Source organism: Esox lucius, chromosome 15, assembly GCF_011004845.1.
Source record: "Esox lucius isolate fEsoLuc1 chromosome 15, fEsoLuc1.pri, whole genome shotgun sequence".
Taxonomy (NCBI): Eukaryota; Metazoa; Chordata; class Actinopteri; order Esociformes; family Esocidae; genus Esox; species Esox lucius.
The window spans coordinates 11,671,448-11,689,831 of NC_047583.1; the positions used below are offsets into that span (position 1 = coordinate 11,671,448).

The following is an 18,384-nucleotide window of genomic DNA, read 5'->3' on the forward strand; positions in this document are numbered from 1 at the left end:
TGCTATTAACATTTTGCTATTAACTAATGTTAGGTGAGTCTTCGGTAAGTATGTTCTGAGGTTATTGAGTGTCAACACACCCAGGCATCCCTGTAGTGTAGTTTGATATTTGGAGAACGCAGCTTAGGTCTGTCGATGATTTCTCAAATGAATGTAAGAATACCTTATTTGTAGGCCCTACCCATAGCACACCCCTGACCCCTGCTGTAACCCTGACCCCATTACATCCCCACCCCTGACCCCTGCTGTAACCCCGACCCCATTACATCCCCACCCCTGACCCCTGCTGTAACCCCGACCCCATTACATCCCCACCCCTGACCCCTGCTGTAACCCTGACCCCATTACATCCCCACCCCTGACCCCTGCTGTAACCCCGACCCCACTACGTCACCCCCACTGACCATGCTGTAACCCTGACCCCATTACATCCCCACCCCTGACCCCTGCTGTAACCCTGACCCCATTACATCCCCACCCCTGACCCCTGCTTTAACCCCGACCCCATTACATCCCCACCCCTGACCCCTGCTGTAACCCTGACCCCATTACATCCCCACCCCTGACCCCTGCTGTAACCCCGACCCCACTACGTCACCCCCACTGACCACGCTGTCTGTGCTGTCTGTATTCACCTGTTGATTCATGGTGGATCCCTCTCCGTCGGTCTGTTTTCTGTCCTCACATCTTCCCTCAAGCTCCACTGTCTTTTCCCATTGTCTTGTTTCAGGTCCTGAGTGTGCCCTCCCTCCCCACTCTGCACCCCTGTCCCACCACCAGCGCCGCCCCCAGAACCCCCCAGCCTCGCCGGCTTTGCTAGTGCCCCCTGAATGCCCGGACTGCCCCCCACTCCTGGAGGACACACTGCGTCAGTCCGTGTTGCGCATGCCTGAAGACCCGGGTACTGCTGCTACTGTCCCTACTCTCTGCCCTACACACCCCCTTCCACCATGCCCTCTCCTCCACCTGTTCTGCCCTCTTTATCCTGTACACCCACCACCACCACCCCCCATTGTCTGTATTCAGCTGTGTGTGACCTGGCTGTGTCAAGCTAAGGGTGTTGAATCACCTCCCTGTGGTCAGGCCTAACGTTCCTGTGTTCTGTTCTGCATTGGAGTTTATACAGCGATGAATAACATGTTGTCTCTGGCCTTCTGTCGCTTCTGTTCTTCCTTGACTTCTTTCTGTTTCTGTCTGACCTTGCAGACAGTAGTGAGTGTCTGGCTGATGATGTCAGCATCATCGCAGGGGGGAGCCTGACAGGTTGGCATGCAGACTCTGCCTTTGTGCTTTGGAGGAGGATTTTGGGTATCCTGGGGGATGTCAACAACATTCACTGCCCCAGGATCCACGCCAAAGTGTTCAGTTATCTCTACGAGCTGTGGCACAAACTGGCTAAGGTAAGCAATGCCAGACACTCCGTCACTCAATCCCTTTGACAAGGTTTTTTTTTCTTGTTATTGTAGTACAGCTAGGCTTGGGCTTCATACCCTGTATTCCACATAATAGGGCATTTGGAAATAGGTTGGGTTTGGTTTTTCAATACAGTTAACTAGTTGCGATTATCTTGTTCCAGACATTGAGATGAAGCTAATTGATCAAGTTACTTGTTGCTATAGAATTCATAACTGTTGAAAACCATGTGCCCTCCTGGTTGCATAACTTATGTAGCACCTGATAACACAATGGTAATTCAGCTAACCGTCGGCTTATTACATGGTGGTTTTAAGAAAGTCGCTGGAGCGGGATGAATCAGTGGGGCTTTCCAGCCACTCCTCATTTGATGGCTCGAATCTAGATTGTGGTGGTCAGCTTAGTCTCATGGACTTGCACCACAGCGCCACCCAGGAGTCCCAGTTGGATTTCCAAGCAGGTTGAATGGAGCCGCTCAGGAGCCAAAATATGCACTCACTGGAATGACATGGAATGGTGTAGATTTTTCTGTAACAGTGTCACCTCCGATGGTTGCGTGTGGTTGCAGATCCGGGACAACTTGGGCATCAGTGTGGATAACCAGTCCTCTCCCCCCCGGCCCGTCTTCATCCCTCCTCTTAGGATGCTGGCCTCCTGGCTCTTCAAGGTGAGACGGCCTCAAGGATTCTCACTGCTTAGCTATCGTCTGTCAAAGCCACGTCAGTGATTTTGACCGTGTGACTCTCTCCTTCACTCCCTCTATGTCTGTCCTTACCTCCATCTTTCTATTTCATGGTCTCTCTTCTCGCGGTTTCTCCCCCCCCCCCAGGCCACTATGCTGCCAGCTGAGTTTAAGGCCGGGAAACTGCAGGCTTTTAAACTGATCTGTGAGATGATGACCAAGAACCAGGATGTGCTGCCCAACCGTGACTTCCTGGTCCACCTGTACCACGTCATGCACAAGGGCTTCACCAGCGATGACCAGGTAACGTTGTTTTATGAGTGGTCCGTGTGGGACGGTTGAGGCCAAGAGAGGAAGCCTGTCAATGATCCGCCTTGGTTGAGACAAGAACATATAAGAGAACCTAAACTGTGCAGTCGTTCCCGTGTCCATGTGCTTTTCTCCGTATTCCGATTCCCTTATCCATGGCCAGAAGATGGAGCCACTGTCAAACACAAGATAATGGGGCAGCTGTAAACCGCAGCTCCCTGCTGCACGTCCACTCATGACCACTAGATGGGCCTAAAATACAAGTCCGCTAAGCTTTGTTGCTTTGTTCTCTTAAGATGGGAGTAGTATTATGTGATGGCCTGTAAATAGCACATGCTTATGTTTTGTCATGTGCTAGCGCATGGTATGTCCTGGTGATGACACCCTGCTAGTACATTATCTTTAACTCTCTGACTTCTTCTGGATGGCGGACATGGTGGTGGTGGCGGCGGGGATGGTTTTGGTGGTGGCGGCAGCACACTGTTTTGGGATGTAGTCTCTTCGCTCCCACATCTTGTGTCGTTGTCTTCCAGCTTGCCACACCCTTCCTGGCTATCAGGATACCCTTCACATTTGGCTGTGATCCAGCCTGCTGAGTGGGGATAAAACATGAGCCCCCTGAAAAACATTGGAGAGCCTGAGAGAGAAAGAGACTGATGGGGGAAATTATGGGAAAGCCGTGATTATTTTCCTTTGTGTGTGTGTGTGTTTTCTGCCCACGGGTTTATATTGCGCCTTGGCAGGGCGACAAGCTTATTAGAATGTTTTCCATGTTGTTAAATAATGTTTGAGCTCCTGCCGTGTATATGTGATTAATTAAGGCTTTTCGTCTGTCCTGCTCTGTCAGAGTGACACGTTGGCTGTAGCCGGAGCGGGGAGTAAGGGGGTCCCGGGGGGGAATAAGGGGTCCTGCGGCCTGTGGAGAAATGAGGGGGCCAGCCCTGGGACAGTGTGCCTTTCTCTAGCTTCTCGGTTGTGCCTGAGAATAATATGGTACCGTGGCGCTGATCCGGGCACAGGAGCATATTGGCCGGTAAAATGGTTTCCATGCCACACAATGGAGGGACAGCCCATCAGCACGCCTGCTTTACATCAGAAAGTGCCTCAAACCCCCCCCCCCCCCCCCATCCTTTCCCTCCCCCTGTTCCCACCCCCCCATCCACTGTCCCTTCCCTCCCCATCCTATCCCTTCCCTCTTCTATCCCCGTCCCCTCCTCCCCTATCCCTCCCCTGTCTCCTCCCTGCTGAATCCCTCCCCCTGTCCCTTCCCTGCTGAATCCCTCCCCCTGTCCCCTCCCTGCTGAATCCCACCCCTGTCCCCTCCCTGCTGAATCCCTCCCCCTGTCCCCTCCCTGCTGAATCCCTCCCCCTGTCTCCTCCCTGCTGAATCCCTCCCCCTGTCTCCTCCCTGCTGAATCCCTCCCCTGTCCCCTCCCTGCTGAATCCCTCCCCTGTCCCCTCCCTGCTGAATCCCTCCCCTGTCTCCTCCCTAGTGAATCCCTACCCTGTCTCCTCTCTGCTGAATCCCTCCCCTGTCTCCTCCCTGCTGAATCCCTCCCCTGTCCCCTCCCTGCTGAATCCCTCCCCTGTCCCCTCCCTGCTGAATCCCTCCCCTGTCCCCTCCCTGCTGAATCCCTCCCCCTGTCCCCTCCCTGCTGAATCCCTCCCCCTGTCCCCTCCCTGCTGAATCCCTCCCCCTGTCCCCTCCCTGCTGAATCCCTCCCCCTGTCCCCTCCCTGCTGAATCCCTCCCCCTGTCCCCTCCCTGCTGAATCCCTCCCCTGTCCCCTCCCTGGTGAATCCCTCCCCCTGTCTCCTCCCTGGTGAATCCCTCCCCCTGTCTCCTCCCTGGTAAATCCCTCCCCCTGTCTCCTCCCTGCTGAATCCCTCCCCCTGTCCCCTCCCTGCTGAATCACTCCCCCTGTCCCCTCCCTGCTGAATCCCTCCCCCTGTCCCCTCCCTGCTGAATCCCTCCCCCTGTCCCCTCCCTGCTGAATCCCTCCCCCTGTCCCCTCCCTGCTGAATCCCTCCCCCTGTCCCCTCCCTGCTGAATCCCTCCCCCTGTCCCCTCCCTGCTGAATCCCTCCCCTGTCCCCTCCCTGCTGAATCCCTCCCCTGTCCCCTCCCTGCTGAATCCCTCCCCTGTCCCCTCCCTGCTGAATCCCTCCCCCTGTCCCCTCCCTGCTGAATCCCTCCCCTGTCTCCTCCCTGCTGAATCCCTCCCCCTGTCCCCTCCCTGCTGAATCCCTCCCCCTGTCCCCTCCCTGCTGAATCCCTCCCCTGTCTCCTCCCTGCTGAATCCCTCCCCCTGTCCCCTCCCTGCTGAATCCCTCCCCTGTCCCCTCCCTGCTGAATCCCTCCCCTGTCCCCTCCCTGCTGAATCCCTCCCAGGCTTTATTCAGTCTTTTCTGTCCCACTCAAATTCTCCTCGTCTCTTTGTTAATAGGCTGCCTGGTGTTGACATTGTCAGTATTATTTTTTTTTTACTCGGGTCATATAATATTTCAATGCTACATGTTTGCAGTTATGAACCGGGAGGTAGGAACGCTGAAAGGTGTTTTGGTGGTATCTGTGGAGTATGAGACCCCGTGCTACAGCTGGGACAGAGTTATTCTTCCTGTTCTAATTGCCTTGGCGATGTGTTTATAATAGCAGTATGGTACCTCAGCAGTTTGAGGTGTGTGTGACCTGTATATGCTAACTGGTGTTTAGCTTTGGTATATTGACCATGCACACTTGTGCCTTATTGCCTGAATATAGCATGGCAGTTTTTTTGTTAGTTTTTTACTGAAACTGAGGGTCTGTAAAGGAGCGTACATGCTTTGGCTGTCAAGGTCATCGGTATTGTCCAGGCTCTCTCTCTCTGTCTCAATTCACTGAGCCACCAAACAACAGCCAGAGCCTTGGCCTAGGGACTCTGGCAGTAATCTATCTAATGGGAGCGCTGTGAGAGGCAACATCAGCCTGCTGAACAGGACATCTAAGGCTGTGGGCGGCCCGTGTCGGGGCTGTGGGCGGCCCGTGTCGGGGCTGTGGGCGGCCCGTGTCGGGGCTGTGGGCGGCCCGTGTCGGGGCTGTGGGCGGCCCGTGTCGGGGCTGTGGGCGGCCCGTGTCGGGGCTGTGGGCGGCCCGTGTCGGGGCTGTGGTTCATCACCCTCCCAAGGCGCCTTGACACAGGCATACAGTTGAGTTGACCTGTGGTTCATCACCCTCCCAAGGCGCCTTGACACAGGCATACACTTGAGCTGACCTGTGGTTCATCACCCTCCCAAAGCGCCTTGACACAGGCATACAGTTGAGCTGACCTGTGGTTCATCACCCTCCCAAAGCGCCTTGACACAGGCATACAGTTGAGCTGACCTGTGGTTCATCACCCTCCCAAGGCGCCTTGACACAGGCATACAGTTGGGCTCTGGACTGGGAAATCCTCTTCAAAAAAGAAAAACTCCACAGGGGGAGATGTCCGTACAAAGGCTGCAGCTTGGTCCCTGTGTGTTATCTGCATGCAAACTTGGAACGGTTGTGTTAAGGCACCCTTTGTCGACCCGAACAGAGCCTGCGAGTCCTTTGCCAACCCAGAGTCCCATGACATACACGCCAAGGTCCAATTCCCTTCCCCACCGCTGACACTCATTTCACATCCAGCTCCCTCTACTTACAGACACAATGGAAATGGGTCTTTTTTTTTTTTTTGGTTTGTCGCTTCCACTAAAACACTCATTTCAGGCAATCAGCTGACAGTTTGTTGGCAGCTAATTACCGCTAGTTCTCCGCACTATGCCTCTAAGAGGTCAATTACGGCAGAAATGAGGGTAAAATGGGCTTGCAAGCCCAACGCTCCAAACCAATTTTCGTCTTTAGCCGGCACCACTGTATGTATTTTACGTCTTCCTTATTGCCTGCGTGTTTTTATATTTCTCTTTTGTTCCCCCCGCTCTGTTTTTCCAAAGGCTTAGTTCATTTGAAGAGATTAATGTAGTGAGTAGGTGGGGACGGGACTGGGGGGGGGGGGGGGGGGGGGGTGGGGGTTGGGGACAGTGCGGGGTGGGGAGGGCTGAGCAGGGCGGGGGTGTGGAGTGCTGAGTGTGTGGGGTGTTTGTGAGTTGCACTAGGTTTAAGACTCTGGGAGATATGACCTGATTTCCACACATTTACAGCACAAGGCAGGTGTTCCTGGCCTGGACCTCGGCTGTGTACACACACTCACACACACTCTTTCACACTCGGGCTTGGTAAAGATAAGGGCATCACCCCCTCAGTCCTATTGCGTTTTTATCTCACAATTGATTTCAGTTTGTAGCATTATGTGTTTGTCTGCTGCCACATGGTTCTTTTACCAGACATACTGCATTGTTAGCATCTTGTTTTTTAACATGTGCTAGACTTGGTCCTTGGTAATGAAACTACTGTTAACCACTGATATTGCTGTACTTTTTACTCACAACGTATACCGACATAACTCTTCAAGACATCATTCAATACAGCATATGTCTTTGACAGGATAGAGAGAACATCCATCTGGCACCAAGTACCTGAACAATACCTGAGGCCTGGCTTTGATTAAGTGTGTGTGCGTGCATGCGTGTGTGCGTGTGAAGTTGCGGGTCTTTTGTTCCACCACCCCCCTCTTGTTCTGTGAACATCCCATCTGCTTCCTCTTTCTCCTTTTCACCTCCTCCTCTCTATCCCTTGTTTCCCTCCTTTTCTGAAGAGATGGAAAATCGCATTCTGAGCTCTCCTGTATGTATTGTTGTCATTTGGGCAAATTTGGGAAAGACGAGTAGCAATAATTTACTTCTGAAACTAGTGTCTTTCCTTTATTCAAAATACTCTCTCAGAAATCTAAGCACCTTGCTTTCAAACATTATGGCTCTGTGTGTTGCCAGCCAGCCAGCCAGCCAGTGACCATCTCTGTGGTGTGTGTATTTCTCCCCAGGATGTTCTGAACACAGTGATCCGGTCGTGTTCCCCACGCTTCTTCTTTCTGGGCCTGCCTGGATTCACCATGCTGGTGGGAGACTTCGTCACCGCCGCGGCGCGCGTCCTCAGCAGCGAGTCCCACGAGGTACGCAGACCCACACACCTGTACAGCTGCAGCCAGGGGGACGGATGCCTTTCGTTTGGTTGTTATGGCGCCCCCCGTGGACCAATCGGTGTCATTTCCGAACGATAGATCTGTGGGGTGGGTGTATCGTTTGGCCATGTTTACTCGGACGCTCCGAGGTTGTAGGTGACTTGCGTATGTCTATGTGAATGGACGGAGATAATTGGAGGGGATCCGTTTGGCTGAAGCAACAAAGGAAATGGGGTATCTGCATTAATAGTGGCAGGATAATGTTTCACAGAAGTACCAGTGATGTTGGTCATTTGTCCACCTGTTCACACTGCGATAAACTGATGTGTTCTTTTCACACCATGTCGCACCAAGTGCGACGCAGCGTACATATTTAACGCTCTTCTATACTTCCAGATGGGCGTGTTGTACTGCACAGCCTTTCATCCCAATGACAACATGTTCAATGCGTGAAAAGACGTTCTGCTCCTTGGTGCTTTTCGTGCAATGAAATGATGAATGTTATTTTCCTCTGAAAAGGCTCCAAGGATAGAGGCCGGGACCGTCCTTGGGTCTCTGGTCTGTTTTCCCAACCTGTATGCGCAGATTCCACTACTGCAGACCGTTCCTGGAACTGATGATGTTGTCGTTGGGAACGAGGACATCAAGGTATTTCGAGGTCTTACGTGTACTCCAACCTCTCGGTAAATAACCAGGGCCGCAAAACAAATTCTAAACTGCACTGCAGTTACCTCTTGTTCACATGCCTGTTTCACAAGATGAATACGGTTGAGAGTTTGGCTGGCATGTGGATTGGTCATCATTGTCGTTCCTTCCCGTCACTCTTCAGAACTATCTGGTCAACATCTTACTGAAGACGGCACGGAATGAACCCTGTGAAGTGGCAAGGTATGGCCCGGGATGGGTATGCCGGCGAGCGTTGAAGTGGACGGAATCCGACCAGTCGGTTTCAGTGGATCCACATTTGTAAATCATCCGTTGTGTAACGAAACTAAATGGTTGATGGTTTTTCGTTAAAATCGGATGATTACAAAAAAAAAAAAAAGAAGTAACATTTGTATAGAGATGCAACATGAGTAAGTACGTACTGGGTCCCACTGCATTAACCTGTGTTGTCCTGGGTCCGCCGTGTCTTCTAGGTGTATAGCTGTATGTAGTCTTGGCCTGTGGGTGTGTGAGGAGCTGATGCAGAAAAAGATTCACCACCTGGTCAAGGATGCTATCAATGTTCTTGGTGTAACACTAAAGGTGAGTGTGTTTGTGCCTCAGCATCTGGACTCGGTCTGCTCATGGGTGTGGTTTCTGTGTAATACAGCCGCACTTCTTACTTCCAGAGGCTTCGTTTTCAGGCCAGCTTGATGATGCAGCATCTCCCCCACAAATTCTCCTGCCCGAGTTGACTGACACACACACGCGCACACACACGCGCGTTCAGCTCGACCAAAATAAAGGGGATGTGGAAGTGCTGAAGCAGGTGCTGAACTCTCAGGGTCTCTTTGTGTTTGGCCATTTCTGCACTCTTGCATTGTCTGCCCTTGTTACATGTCAAGAGGCATTCAGCTGGAAAACAGGGGCATTTTTTTCTTTCTTCTGCCCTGAATTCTAAATCACTATACAACAGAACTGTCTGCAAATCAGTCCCCTAATGAACTTTAAAAGGAAAGGTTTTTGGTTGAACGGCAACATTTTCAAACCATTCCTCTTGTGCTAGGACAGTTTTTATTATTATTTTGCCCTACAACTTCGAACCCTGATCTCTTATTTCCTTGCCCCCCCCCGTCTTTATCTCTCTCTCCATCTGTCTCGCTCTTTCTCTCAATCCATTTCATTTCAGTAGGTGCTTCATTGGCATGAATGGATGGCCAAATCAAACATGTCTAGGCAGTAATAGTGATACAGTAAAACAACTAATGTTTTGTCAAACAGTGTAAGAAAAACAAGTACTCAACCAATCAGAAATTCCCATTGTGGGAGCTATTGTCTGCCTTGTTATAACAGACCATGACATATTCAGATGTGCAGTTCTTATGTTTCTGTTTTCTCCTGAGAAAATGCATATTTTCTCCTCAGAACAAGTGCGGTTAGGAAATGCATATATTCTCAGCAATTTTTTTATGCTGTCCTGTCTCCACTGAGTCTCAAAATAATTTTTAAGGTGTTGTGCTAGCGTCACATCTCTGCTCAGAATATGGTAACATTGATTTAATTTAGCCAGTATAATCTTTGTGTATATAATTTGGACCACAAGTTTAATTTGTTTGCTTTGTGTTATTGATGGTCAGGTGATTTAGCCAATGCTTGTGGGAAAACCCGTCTAAAGGGTCCATGTCTGCGTTGCTGTGTTTGATTGAGAACGCCTTGTGATGATAATATTCGGGATCGCAGGGTGTTTGGTGAGGCCAAAATTGAGTCGCTCTTTTCTCAGCTTCAGTCATTAATTCCCCCCCCCTCTGTCTCCCTGTCTCTCATAGTTTGGGAACAAGGCTGTGGCTCAGGTTTCCTGTGACCTATTCCAGCTCTTCATCAGTCACTGGGAACACCTCCAGAGGCTGGAGCGCTCTCTGCCCCAGAAAATAATCGAGGTAGGATGACACTGCTCTCCCTCATCCTGCCACTTTGTCTTTTTAGGCCTCCAAACTTTTCCACCTGAGAAATACCTGTGTGTTTAAAGTGTCTTCCCATCTTTTCATTACAGATCTTTGTGGCGACCATAACGTTTTTGTTGCCGAGCGCGGAGCACTCAACGGTGGAGGCTGACAAAAAGGTATGTTAGTAATTGAGAGCATAAAACATCTGAAGGGCTCAGACGAAGCGCGTTCATTTGCACAGGAATCTTGTTGTATCTGGACTCTTTGTGTGTTCTCCCCATCTGCCTTCTCTTTTTCTCTTGCTCTCCCTCCCACCCTCCCTCCCTTTCTCTTCCTGTCTCCTGGTTTTTCCTCCCCCTCTATCTCTCTTAGTCCCCCTTTTTAGTTGGCTCATCTCCTCCCAATCTATTTTGGTGATGATCTATGTGTACAGTAGTCTTCCGTGTGTGTGGAGGGGCTGGGCTAATGGAAACGGCCTCTCCTGTCTTTGTGTGACTCAGCTAATGGTGTCTCTCCTGCTGTGTCTGCTGGACTGGTGCATGGCTGTGCCGCTGAGCCTGCTGCTTGAGCCCATCACCATGCCTCTGTTGGAGGACCCCGCGTCCCACAAGGCCCCTCTGCTGGACTACGTCTACAGGGTGGGTAACAGAGAGGAAGAGGTTGTCATAGTCACTGTCCTACTTCCTCCACCATTCAGACGCCCAGATCAGCGTTTTCAAGTGTGTCCCTTGGACATTCAGTTTCTCTTTTTATGAGAATGTCTAACAAAACACCTCACCTGCGACGCAATGTAATACTCAGAAACAGTCTTTTATCACCGGGAAGTATTTTAGGTAGAGAGAAGGTTAGTGTTTTAACTCTTATTTTGTGATTAATGCTACAGGCGAGGCTGAGCATCCATCGAAATGAACAGAGTATGTTGCTATTTGAGGGTCAACAGATGTGGTCAAAACCCTGGCCTTTATGTGCATGTCACCCCTGAAGAGAAATGTGCCTTTGTCCCTGTGATAATCCTGCCTTTAAAAGCCTGTCTAGTTTTGAATTGAATATCTCTTAATATGAGAGAGACTGCAGCTGCTTTATAGGAAATAAATATAATTATCATTCTGTTTGTTGTTCTGTTGTGCACATGAAAGTTAGTGTCGCTTAATTTAATGATGGGTATATCAGCGAGCGGTGCTCTGGCGTAAGGAAAAAAAAATGTTTTTGGAGCAACGTTTTTGGACAATATTATTGTAATAAAATATAATGACAAACATACAGCATATGAGTCTCTGCTCGTCTCCAATAAACAGATTTCAAACTGCTCACCCGACAAACTGCGTTCTCTGACAAAATCCTTTGCTATTCAAGGCTGCCTTTTCAGCTAGGCGACCACTCACCTACAAGTAAGCTAAACCTCACAAAATAAAAAAAGCGATTTGTCTAATTCATGTGTACTTTATTCTGCCGCCCTCTTTTCAATTAGTTCTAGTAACTATTTAGAGGTTTCTAACACCGAATCCTCAGTGAGCCGATTAATCTTAAAATTGAGCCATTCATGCACTGATGAATGAAGATGGCACATTTTTGCATCTCTGCTGAGGATTTGAAATTGGTATTTGGTGTGTTTGTCTGTAACAGCGTGAGTCTGGTCTGTGTAAAAGGCATGATTGCTCTGGACCTTATTGGTTCACTGGAGCTACACTCAGAGTTCTCCATCTGCTCTCTGCCTGCCTCAGCAGCTGCACCTCCACTCAGATAGTGTGCGTGCGTATGTGTAGAGTATTTGCTTGCGTGCGTGCATGTGTGTGTGCGTCTGTGCCTCTGAACATCTACACATATCCATATTGGTTTTGGTGTGTGTTACCTTCCTGGAACTGTTGCTATGCGAGGTGCAGCCACTTAGTCGTCAAGCAAGCAGAAGCTTTTTTTTTCTCCTCCACAGAGGAACCACTTTGGGGCTTTGGTGTGGCAGCTGTTTGGTTCTGGTCTTTTCACCGTGAACTCTAATCCCTCCCCATGCCCAGAGGACTGTAAGGCATAATATTCCACATACTGTCTGCATTTCCCCACACAACACTTTCAGATGACAGGACCTGTGCCTCTCCACTCTGAGCCTCGGCAGTGCGTGCGTGCGCGCGTGTGTGTGTGTGTTGAATGGGATTATCCGTTCATTTACATGGCCCAGCCTCCACAATAGGTTTACACAGTCCTCCCACTCAGTGCGAAGGCCCCGCAGTCTGCTATTGTCTCCATAGCTTTCATACGCTTTCCACATAAATCACAGGTGTGTGTCTGTGCGTATGTATATGTTCATGCATGTTTGTGGCAACATGAGCTGAGGGATAAAGTCTTAATTAAATCAGAGTAAACCTGTCCAATCACTGTAAACAACTGGCCCTGCGTGTCTTATCTGGTCCTGCCAACCCAATGGATGCATCCACGCCATCTGTTATGCAGATCGATACACTCACACATCACGGGAGGAATGGATTAGTGGCAATAAAGAGCCTCCAGTCCCTCAGTCTGCTGGCTCACCACGGCAAACAGGCCCTAGTCCCCCTCCATATGTTCCTCAACCATTCGCCGATTCACATCCATGCACTCTGTCTGAAAAGACTGCTTACCTTCCTGCATTGTTTCGGAGTTTGTTACTTCCTCTGCTTTTCAGATAGGATGAGGTATACGTCGTTGAGCTGTTCACGCCATCCAGCCGGGTTCCAGTGCCATCACCCCGTTGTAATGATCAGTTCACTGTGTTACATAAAGCCCAGTTGTCACAACACACTTAAACAGACACCTGGCCTACAACCCAGTATGACTGTCGGCCACACTGGGAAGTGGGTCTGTACAGCTGTGGAATGGGTCCAATGTGCTGTGCAGACCAGCTACTCTAAAGAGCCGTAGTGGGGACTGTGAGGTTACCGGAGTCTTGTCAGTTATCACTGCTACTTTAAGCTGTTTGTGGGTTTCTAACCAGTATTTTTCCACTGGGCTCTGGCTGTGTGCTGTAGGTGCTGCACTGCTGTGTGTCTGGGTCCAACCTACACACCCAGCAGAGTCACTATCTCCTGAGCCTGTCTGACCTCTGCGCCGACTACGACCCCTTCCTGGCGTTGGGCCAGGTCAAGAGCTCGGAGCCTCCGCCGTCACACGTCGCCGGCGACTTGGGCAACCTGCTGACCGTGGCCGAGGGTGAGGAGACCTGACGAATGTCACCGACGGCAGACCCAACGCAAACCCTTTAATGCCTGCTGTGCAGGAGATTGCTCTGTGCTGACGGAGATATGAATAGAGGGCTGCGTGCGTGCGTGCGTGTGTGTGTGCATGCGTGTGTGTGTGTATGTGTGGGACTATTGTCATCATCATTTTCAACTATTATGTATCTGCTTGGAGTTTTAGCAGGTGTATGCATGGGATGTCAGTGTGATAGAATGACAGTGACCTGTCATATAAGTTGTGTGTGTGTTCAGCTGTGCCTGTTTATTTACACTTCTTCATCCAGACCACAAAGCGTCTGGGAAACGGGTAGTGGGGATCTACAGGGAGATGTAACCTTTAATAGGCAGCCTTCCATTTGGAGCTAGGATGTCCATTAAATGTCAATGTTTTTAACTAACGTTGACTAGACTAACACATGGAATGGAATGTTTAAAGAGGTGGGCATTAGTGCTCTGCCCCAGAGAGAGTGGCCATTATCAAAAATACATGGAAATGATTTTTATTAGTGACCTTGTGGTGCCATTAAGTAATGTATTAGATATCTAATACAAAAAAAAATATCTATAACGCCCATTTCCTCATTTCCTCTGCTGAGGTTCCAGATGTCTGATTTTTGGACAGAAAGAACATACCCATTGATGCAATGTTAGCCAAGCCTAGATGAAATATCTAGCTTATGTCATTACTTTTCATAGCTACAACCCTACCAAGTCCAGATAAAAACAACAAATGGTCTCAAAAGACTAACCAAAGAGCACTATGCGTTTCCCTTTAGATCATATTGATTAAGTCTCATCAAAGGGCCTGTGTATTGCTAATGCAGCCCGGCCTGCCCGCTCTCTAAAGAGCTTTCTCCACTTTGATGAGAGATGATGGTATTGATGGCACACTGTCACAATGCAGAGCTCTTCTTGTTTTTTTGTTGTTTTTTTTTTTTTTACCTCATCGTAACATGGTATCCCTTTCGCACTGGAGTAGTCCTGGGCATTTACATAAATCTCATTCAGGGAGTAACACTCTGTTCAGCGTTCTGCAAAGACGTGGTTCTCATTAGCACTTTGCCAGTCTTTTCTCTCCTCCCATTGTAACAGGCTCAATGGCCTTTTCAAAGTTGTCTCCCATGATTAGATGCTACCTACTTACAGCAGAGGTGTGCTGGCCATGACTATTGTGAGATATGAAAAACGACCCTATTAGTGATTATGTTGGAAAAGCTAGCTTTGTGTGAAGAGGCGAGAGGAAGAAGAACATGTCTACACATTGTAATGTGCTTTAAAAACAAAATGGAAGCCCAAGGTGTTAAAATGCTAATTTAATTCAGTTTAGATTATTTAGGTTATGCACATTCAGCAGACACTCTTCTTGGCATCCAAAATATACAGTAGGCGGGGGTGTCACGTACGTTAGTGGATGTCTCTGAATCGAGACCGCGCTGGAGGTTTTATGACATGGTGTGTTTCTCACAATGTCTCGCTCTCTCCCCTTTCCCTGGACTCTGTCTCCTCCAGAAAAGAGGAGGAGGAATATGGAGCTGATCCCTCTGACGGCGCGGATGATCATGACTCACCTCGTGAATCACCTCGGCCACCATCCCCTCAGCGGTGACCCCGCCCTCCTGCACAGCCTGGTCAGCGAGAACCATGACAACCCCTTTGTGGAGTCTTCTGAGCTCTCCTCCGAGGTGTTCAAGAGCCCAAATCTGCAGCTGTTTGTGTTCAACGACAGCACCCTGGTGTCCTACCTCCAGGTGCCCTCTGCGCCCCCGGGCCCGGGGGAACCCCGTGACACCCCATCCCAGGTGCGGGTCATCGTCCGAGACATCTCCGGGAAGTACTCCTGGGACGGGGGGGGTCCTCTACCGAACACAGGAGGGACAAAATGGTCTGCACCAGGGGAGTGACGACCCCTCCAACCTATCCGCTCCCAAGACCGCCTCGCCAATGGCCTCGGAGCGCTCCTACCCCCCAGGCTGGGAGTCCCAGCCAGGCTGTGAGGAGGAGGAGGTTGATGTTCTGGACAAGCTCCTGGAGGACCTGGGGAATAGCAGCCCTGAGTGCCTGCCCCAGCCCCAACTGAGGCTCAACCAGCCAGCCCCCTCTCCCTGTGGGATGAACCTGGAGCAGGAGAGCACCATCATCGAGGCCATCCTCAGGCAGACTCAACAGGAGGCAGATCAAGTGAAGAAGTGGAGCGCAGACATCAGTGTTAAGCCTGCTGGCCAGAGACAACCCACCCACCAGGAGCCCAAAGCCCCCTTTTACTTCTGCCGTCTGCTACTGAACGACTTGGGCATGAACTCTTGGGACCGCAGGTAAAGAGCAGAGCACGACACCGCCACAGCCACAGCTGTCGACTAGTTATAGAACATCTCACGGAAGGATGAAAGTGGGAGTACAGGAGTCCGGAAAGGCATAGCAGGGTGTGTTGTCTGTTAATCTGCTCTCCGCAGGGCAACTGTGCCCAGCTGTTTTCACTCAGGTCCACTTTGGCATGTGACACCTTTTGTAGTGATTCCCGCTGAATGGGAAGCTCACACCTCTTGGGTGGAAAACTGAGAACCTCACTGGTAGATCAGTAGACTCAGAACCCAATTTAAAACCTGGTTCCACTTGTTACTCCTCAGACCTAAAACCAAACTAAACATGAAAAATATCAGGCACAAGCTTTTCACTGGTACACTGTTAAGTGCCACCTGGGTTATTAGGAAATGAACAATGGTTTTCACTGGATGCATTCGAGTAAAGTTTTGTTGATTCCTTTTCAGGAAAAGCTTTCATCTCCTGAAGAAGAACTCCAAGCTCTTGAGGGAACTGAAGAATTTAGATTCCAGGCAATGGTATGTTTCAGCACACTAATTATCTACGGCCTCTTAAGCACACTGTGTCTCCAGGTTACATTTACATCTGTGATGTGCCTCTTGTTAGGGTTCTTTTTTATGCACTGAATTGTTCATCTGTGTTAATTTATAGGCTGGAAAGAAACCTAATCCTATATTTCTCCTGGGTAAAGCCTGATGTATCAGAGCATACCATGTCCATCTTCACTCTGAACCTAAGCCTACTAATGAAGCTTCCCTTCCTCTAAATAAGTAATGATCACACTCTCAAGGCGACGCAGATTCAAACATCTCCATTCTCCTTTCCCCACCTCTGCTACTCCTAATCTACACCATCTCGGGCTGATCGCCGCTCTGCAGGACACGCGCGCACACGCGCGCACACTCACACACGCCGATCAATAGGCACTCCACACTGCTAATGACTGGGGCTTATTAAAGAATGCCCCTAGGATTGGGCCCCATTCTCCCAGTCCAGTGAGCATACCTGGTCCGCTCATGGCAACCTGTGTCGAAGCATGCAAAATGCCCCCAATTTAACACAGTGGCAATGTGCCGTGCGCCGCCATGGCAACCGAGGATTGCAGAGGTGGAACTTCGGGTCTGCTCTTGTTTTGTTTGTCACGCGGGGGGGGGGGGGGGCAGTGTAAACACACAAACACACACTATTGTGCAGTAACACATTGACACATGCCAGACTGCCTTCTGTAATAGAAAATAATTCCTACTGTTACAATGAAGAGGGATGGTCTGATGTTAGCATGAAGTCTACACATGACCCAGGAGACACTTCCACACCGCATCCCCAGTTGATAAAAGCCAGTTCTGGGTGCTGAACCAAGGCCACACCATGTCCCAACAAACATAACTGAATAAGTGGCAGAAATGCTGCATGTTGTAACAGAGGCATGGTTAACCATGTTGGCTGTGGTGTGGCTGACCTATGGTTGGAGACATTAGAGAAGGCCCCCTAAAATAGTACCAGTTAGAGCAGGAAACAACAAGGTTAAAATAAGATCTGCACTTTGAAAGCAGTTTAGAGGGCCGAAATTGTTGTCACTAGTTGATCACAGTGATGAGCCAGTGTCCTCAGTTGATTAGGGTTATATAGGAGGACTTTGAGGTTCATCCATTTTGTAAAGTTACTTCAGTTCAGATCAGTGCTTATGTCAAACCAGCTGAATGGTTTGGCACAAATGACTATAAGGAATTCTTGTTGTTGTCTTCCATTCAACCAATTCCATTGGGACAGGACCATTTTCACAACTGGAGATGGGAGTAACAGGCACAGGTATTTTTTTTAATGTATCGGCCAGGGACCCCTTTTGCAGTAGCATATTCACCTGGCGCCCCTTTTCCAGTAGCATATTCACTAGGGACCCCTTTTACAGTAGCATATTCATCCTACTCAAATTTTATAGAAATATAAAATGCTGGGTTTTACTGCGACAGTGACATTCAAACTTAAGCAGAAACATAATTTTCTTCAGACAGATTTTCTGGGGTACACTGTTTTTGTGGGCAGATTTTCCTGGGCCTCCACTGCGCACAAGCTATTTAAATAGTGAATGCATAATATTCAAATTAGTATACGACTTTAACATCCGACAAGAATGATATGTTGAGGCATGAGCGTCACGAAGGAGTGACTGGTGTCTGATTAGTGCCAGATGTGGTGCATGCCTGGCTCGCGTAGGCAAGATTCTACGTTGGGGAGCGAGTGGGTACTCCGACTCGGCAGAGGACCATTGTCTCAGGCACATAAACAACATTTCGCATGCACAGCAGTGTTCGGCACAGAAATATCACTTCATCGTTGTCGCGCACAGTAAATAGTCAGAAAGACATTCATCAAAGGCAAGAACTCTGAGGTTTCTGTGCGGTCAGACAAGGGCTTCACTAGGACCAGGTTTTGTGGCTTTAGTACACAATGATTTTGGAGCCGCTGCTCCGGTGGATGAAATCAACTGTATGTTTATTGCTATGTCCGTAGAGTTGTGGTCAAAGTAATCAAACCGTTATAATAAGGATGACGCAGTTGCCTTGAGTTATGTTTGGTCAATGAATGTTGGATGATTGATTCAGCGTCGTTTTGATAGGGATAGCAGAATCCTGTTGCGCTGTTTTGGTACAAGAATTTGGTTTGATGAATCATTCTTTTTGTTGTCACTTTCTCTCTCTTTAGATGGGCCCATTCTGTGAAATGTTAGTTTTTATATATCAATATTATTGCCACAAATGTGGATTTATAACCTGATGTATTTGGTAATAAACACTGA

At 49.3% G+C, this 18,384-nt stretch overlaps 1 protein-coding gene across 1 annotated transcript in view; it reads left to right on the forward strand.

The window, feature by feature from the left end:
* ralgapa2 (Ral GTPase activating protein catalytic subunit alpha 2) overlaps window positions 1-15,281 on the forward strand; it is a 58,019-nt gene extending 42,738 nt beyond the window's left edge. Inside the window, exons 22-34 of the mRNA XM_034297607.1 lie at window positions 731-901; window positions 1,207-1,400; window positions 1,982-2,080; window positions 2,243-2,398; window positions 7,340-7,468; window positions 7,997-8,125; window positions 8,307-8,365; window positions 8,617-8,725; window positions 9,949-10,059; window positions 10,173-10,241; window positions 10,566-10,703; window positions 13,062-13,242; window positions 14,778-15,281. Coding sequence (XP_034153498.1) covers window positions 731-901; window positions 1,207-1,400; window positions 1,982-2,080; window positions 2,243-2,398; window positions 7,340-7,468; window positions 7,997-8,125; window positions 8,307-8,365; window positions 8,617-8,725; window positions 9,949-10,059; window positions 10,173-10,241; window positions 10,566-10,703; window positions 13,062-13,242; window positions 14,778-15,169 — 1,937 coding nt within the window. The 3' untranslated portion in view covers window positions 15,170-15,281. The remainder of the gene's footprint in view (window positions 1-730; window positions 902-1,206; window positions 1,401-1,981; window positions 2,081-2,242; window positions 2,399-7,339; window positions 7,469-7,996; window positions 8,126-8,306; window positions 8,366-8,616; window positions 8,726-9,948; window positions 10,060-10,172; window positions 10,242-10,565; window positions 10,704-13,061; window positions 13,243-14,777) is intronic.
* Window positions 15,282-18,384: the final 3,103 nt, after the last annotated feature.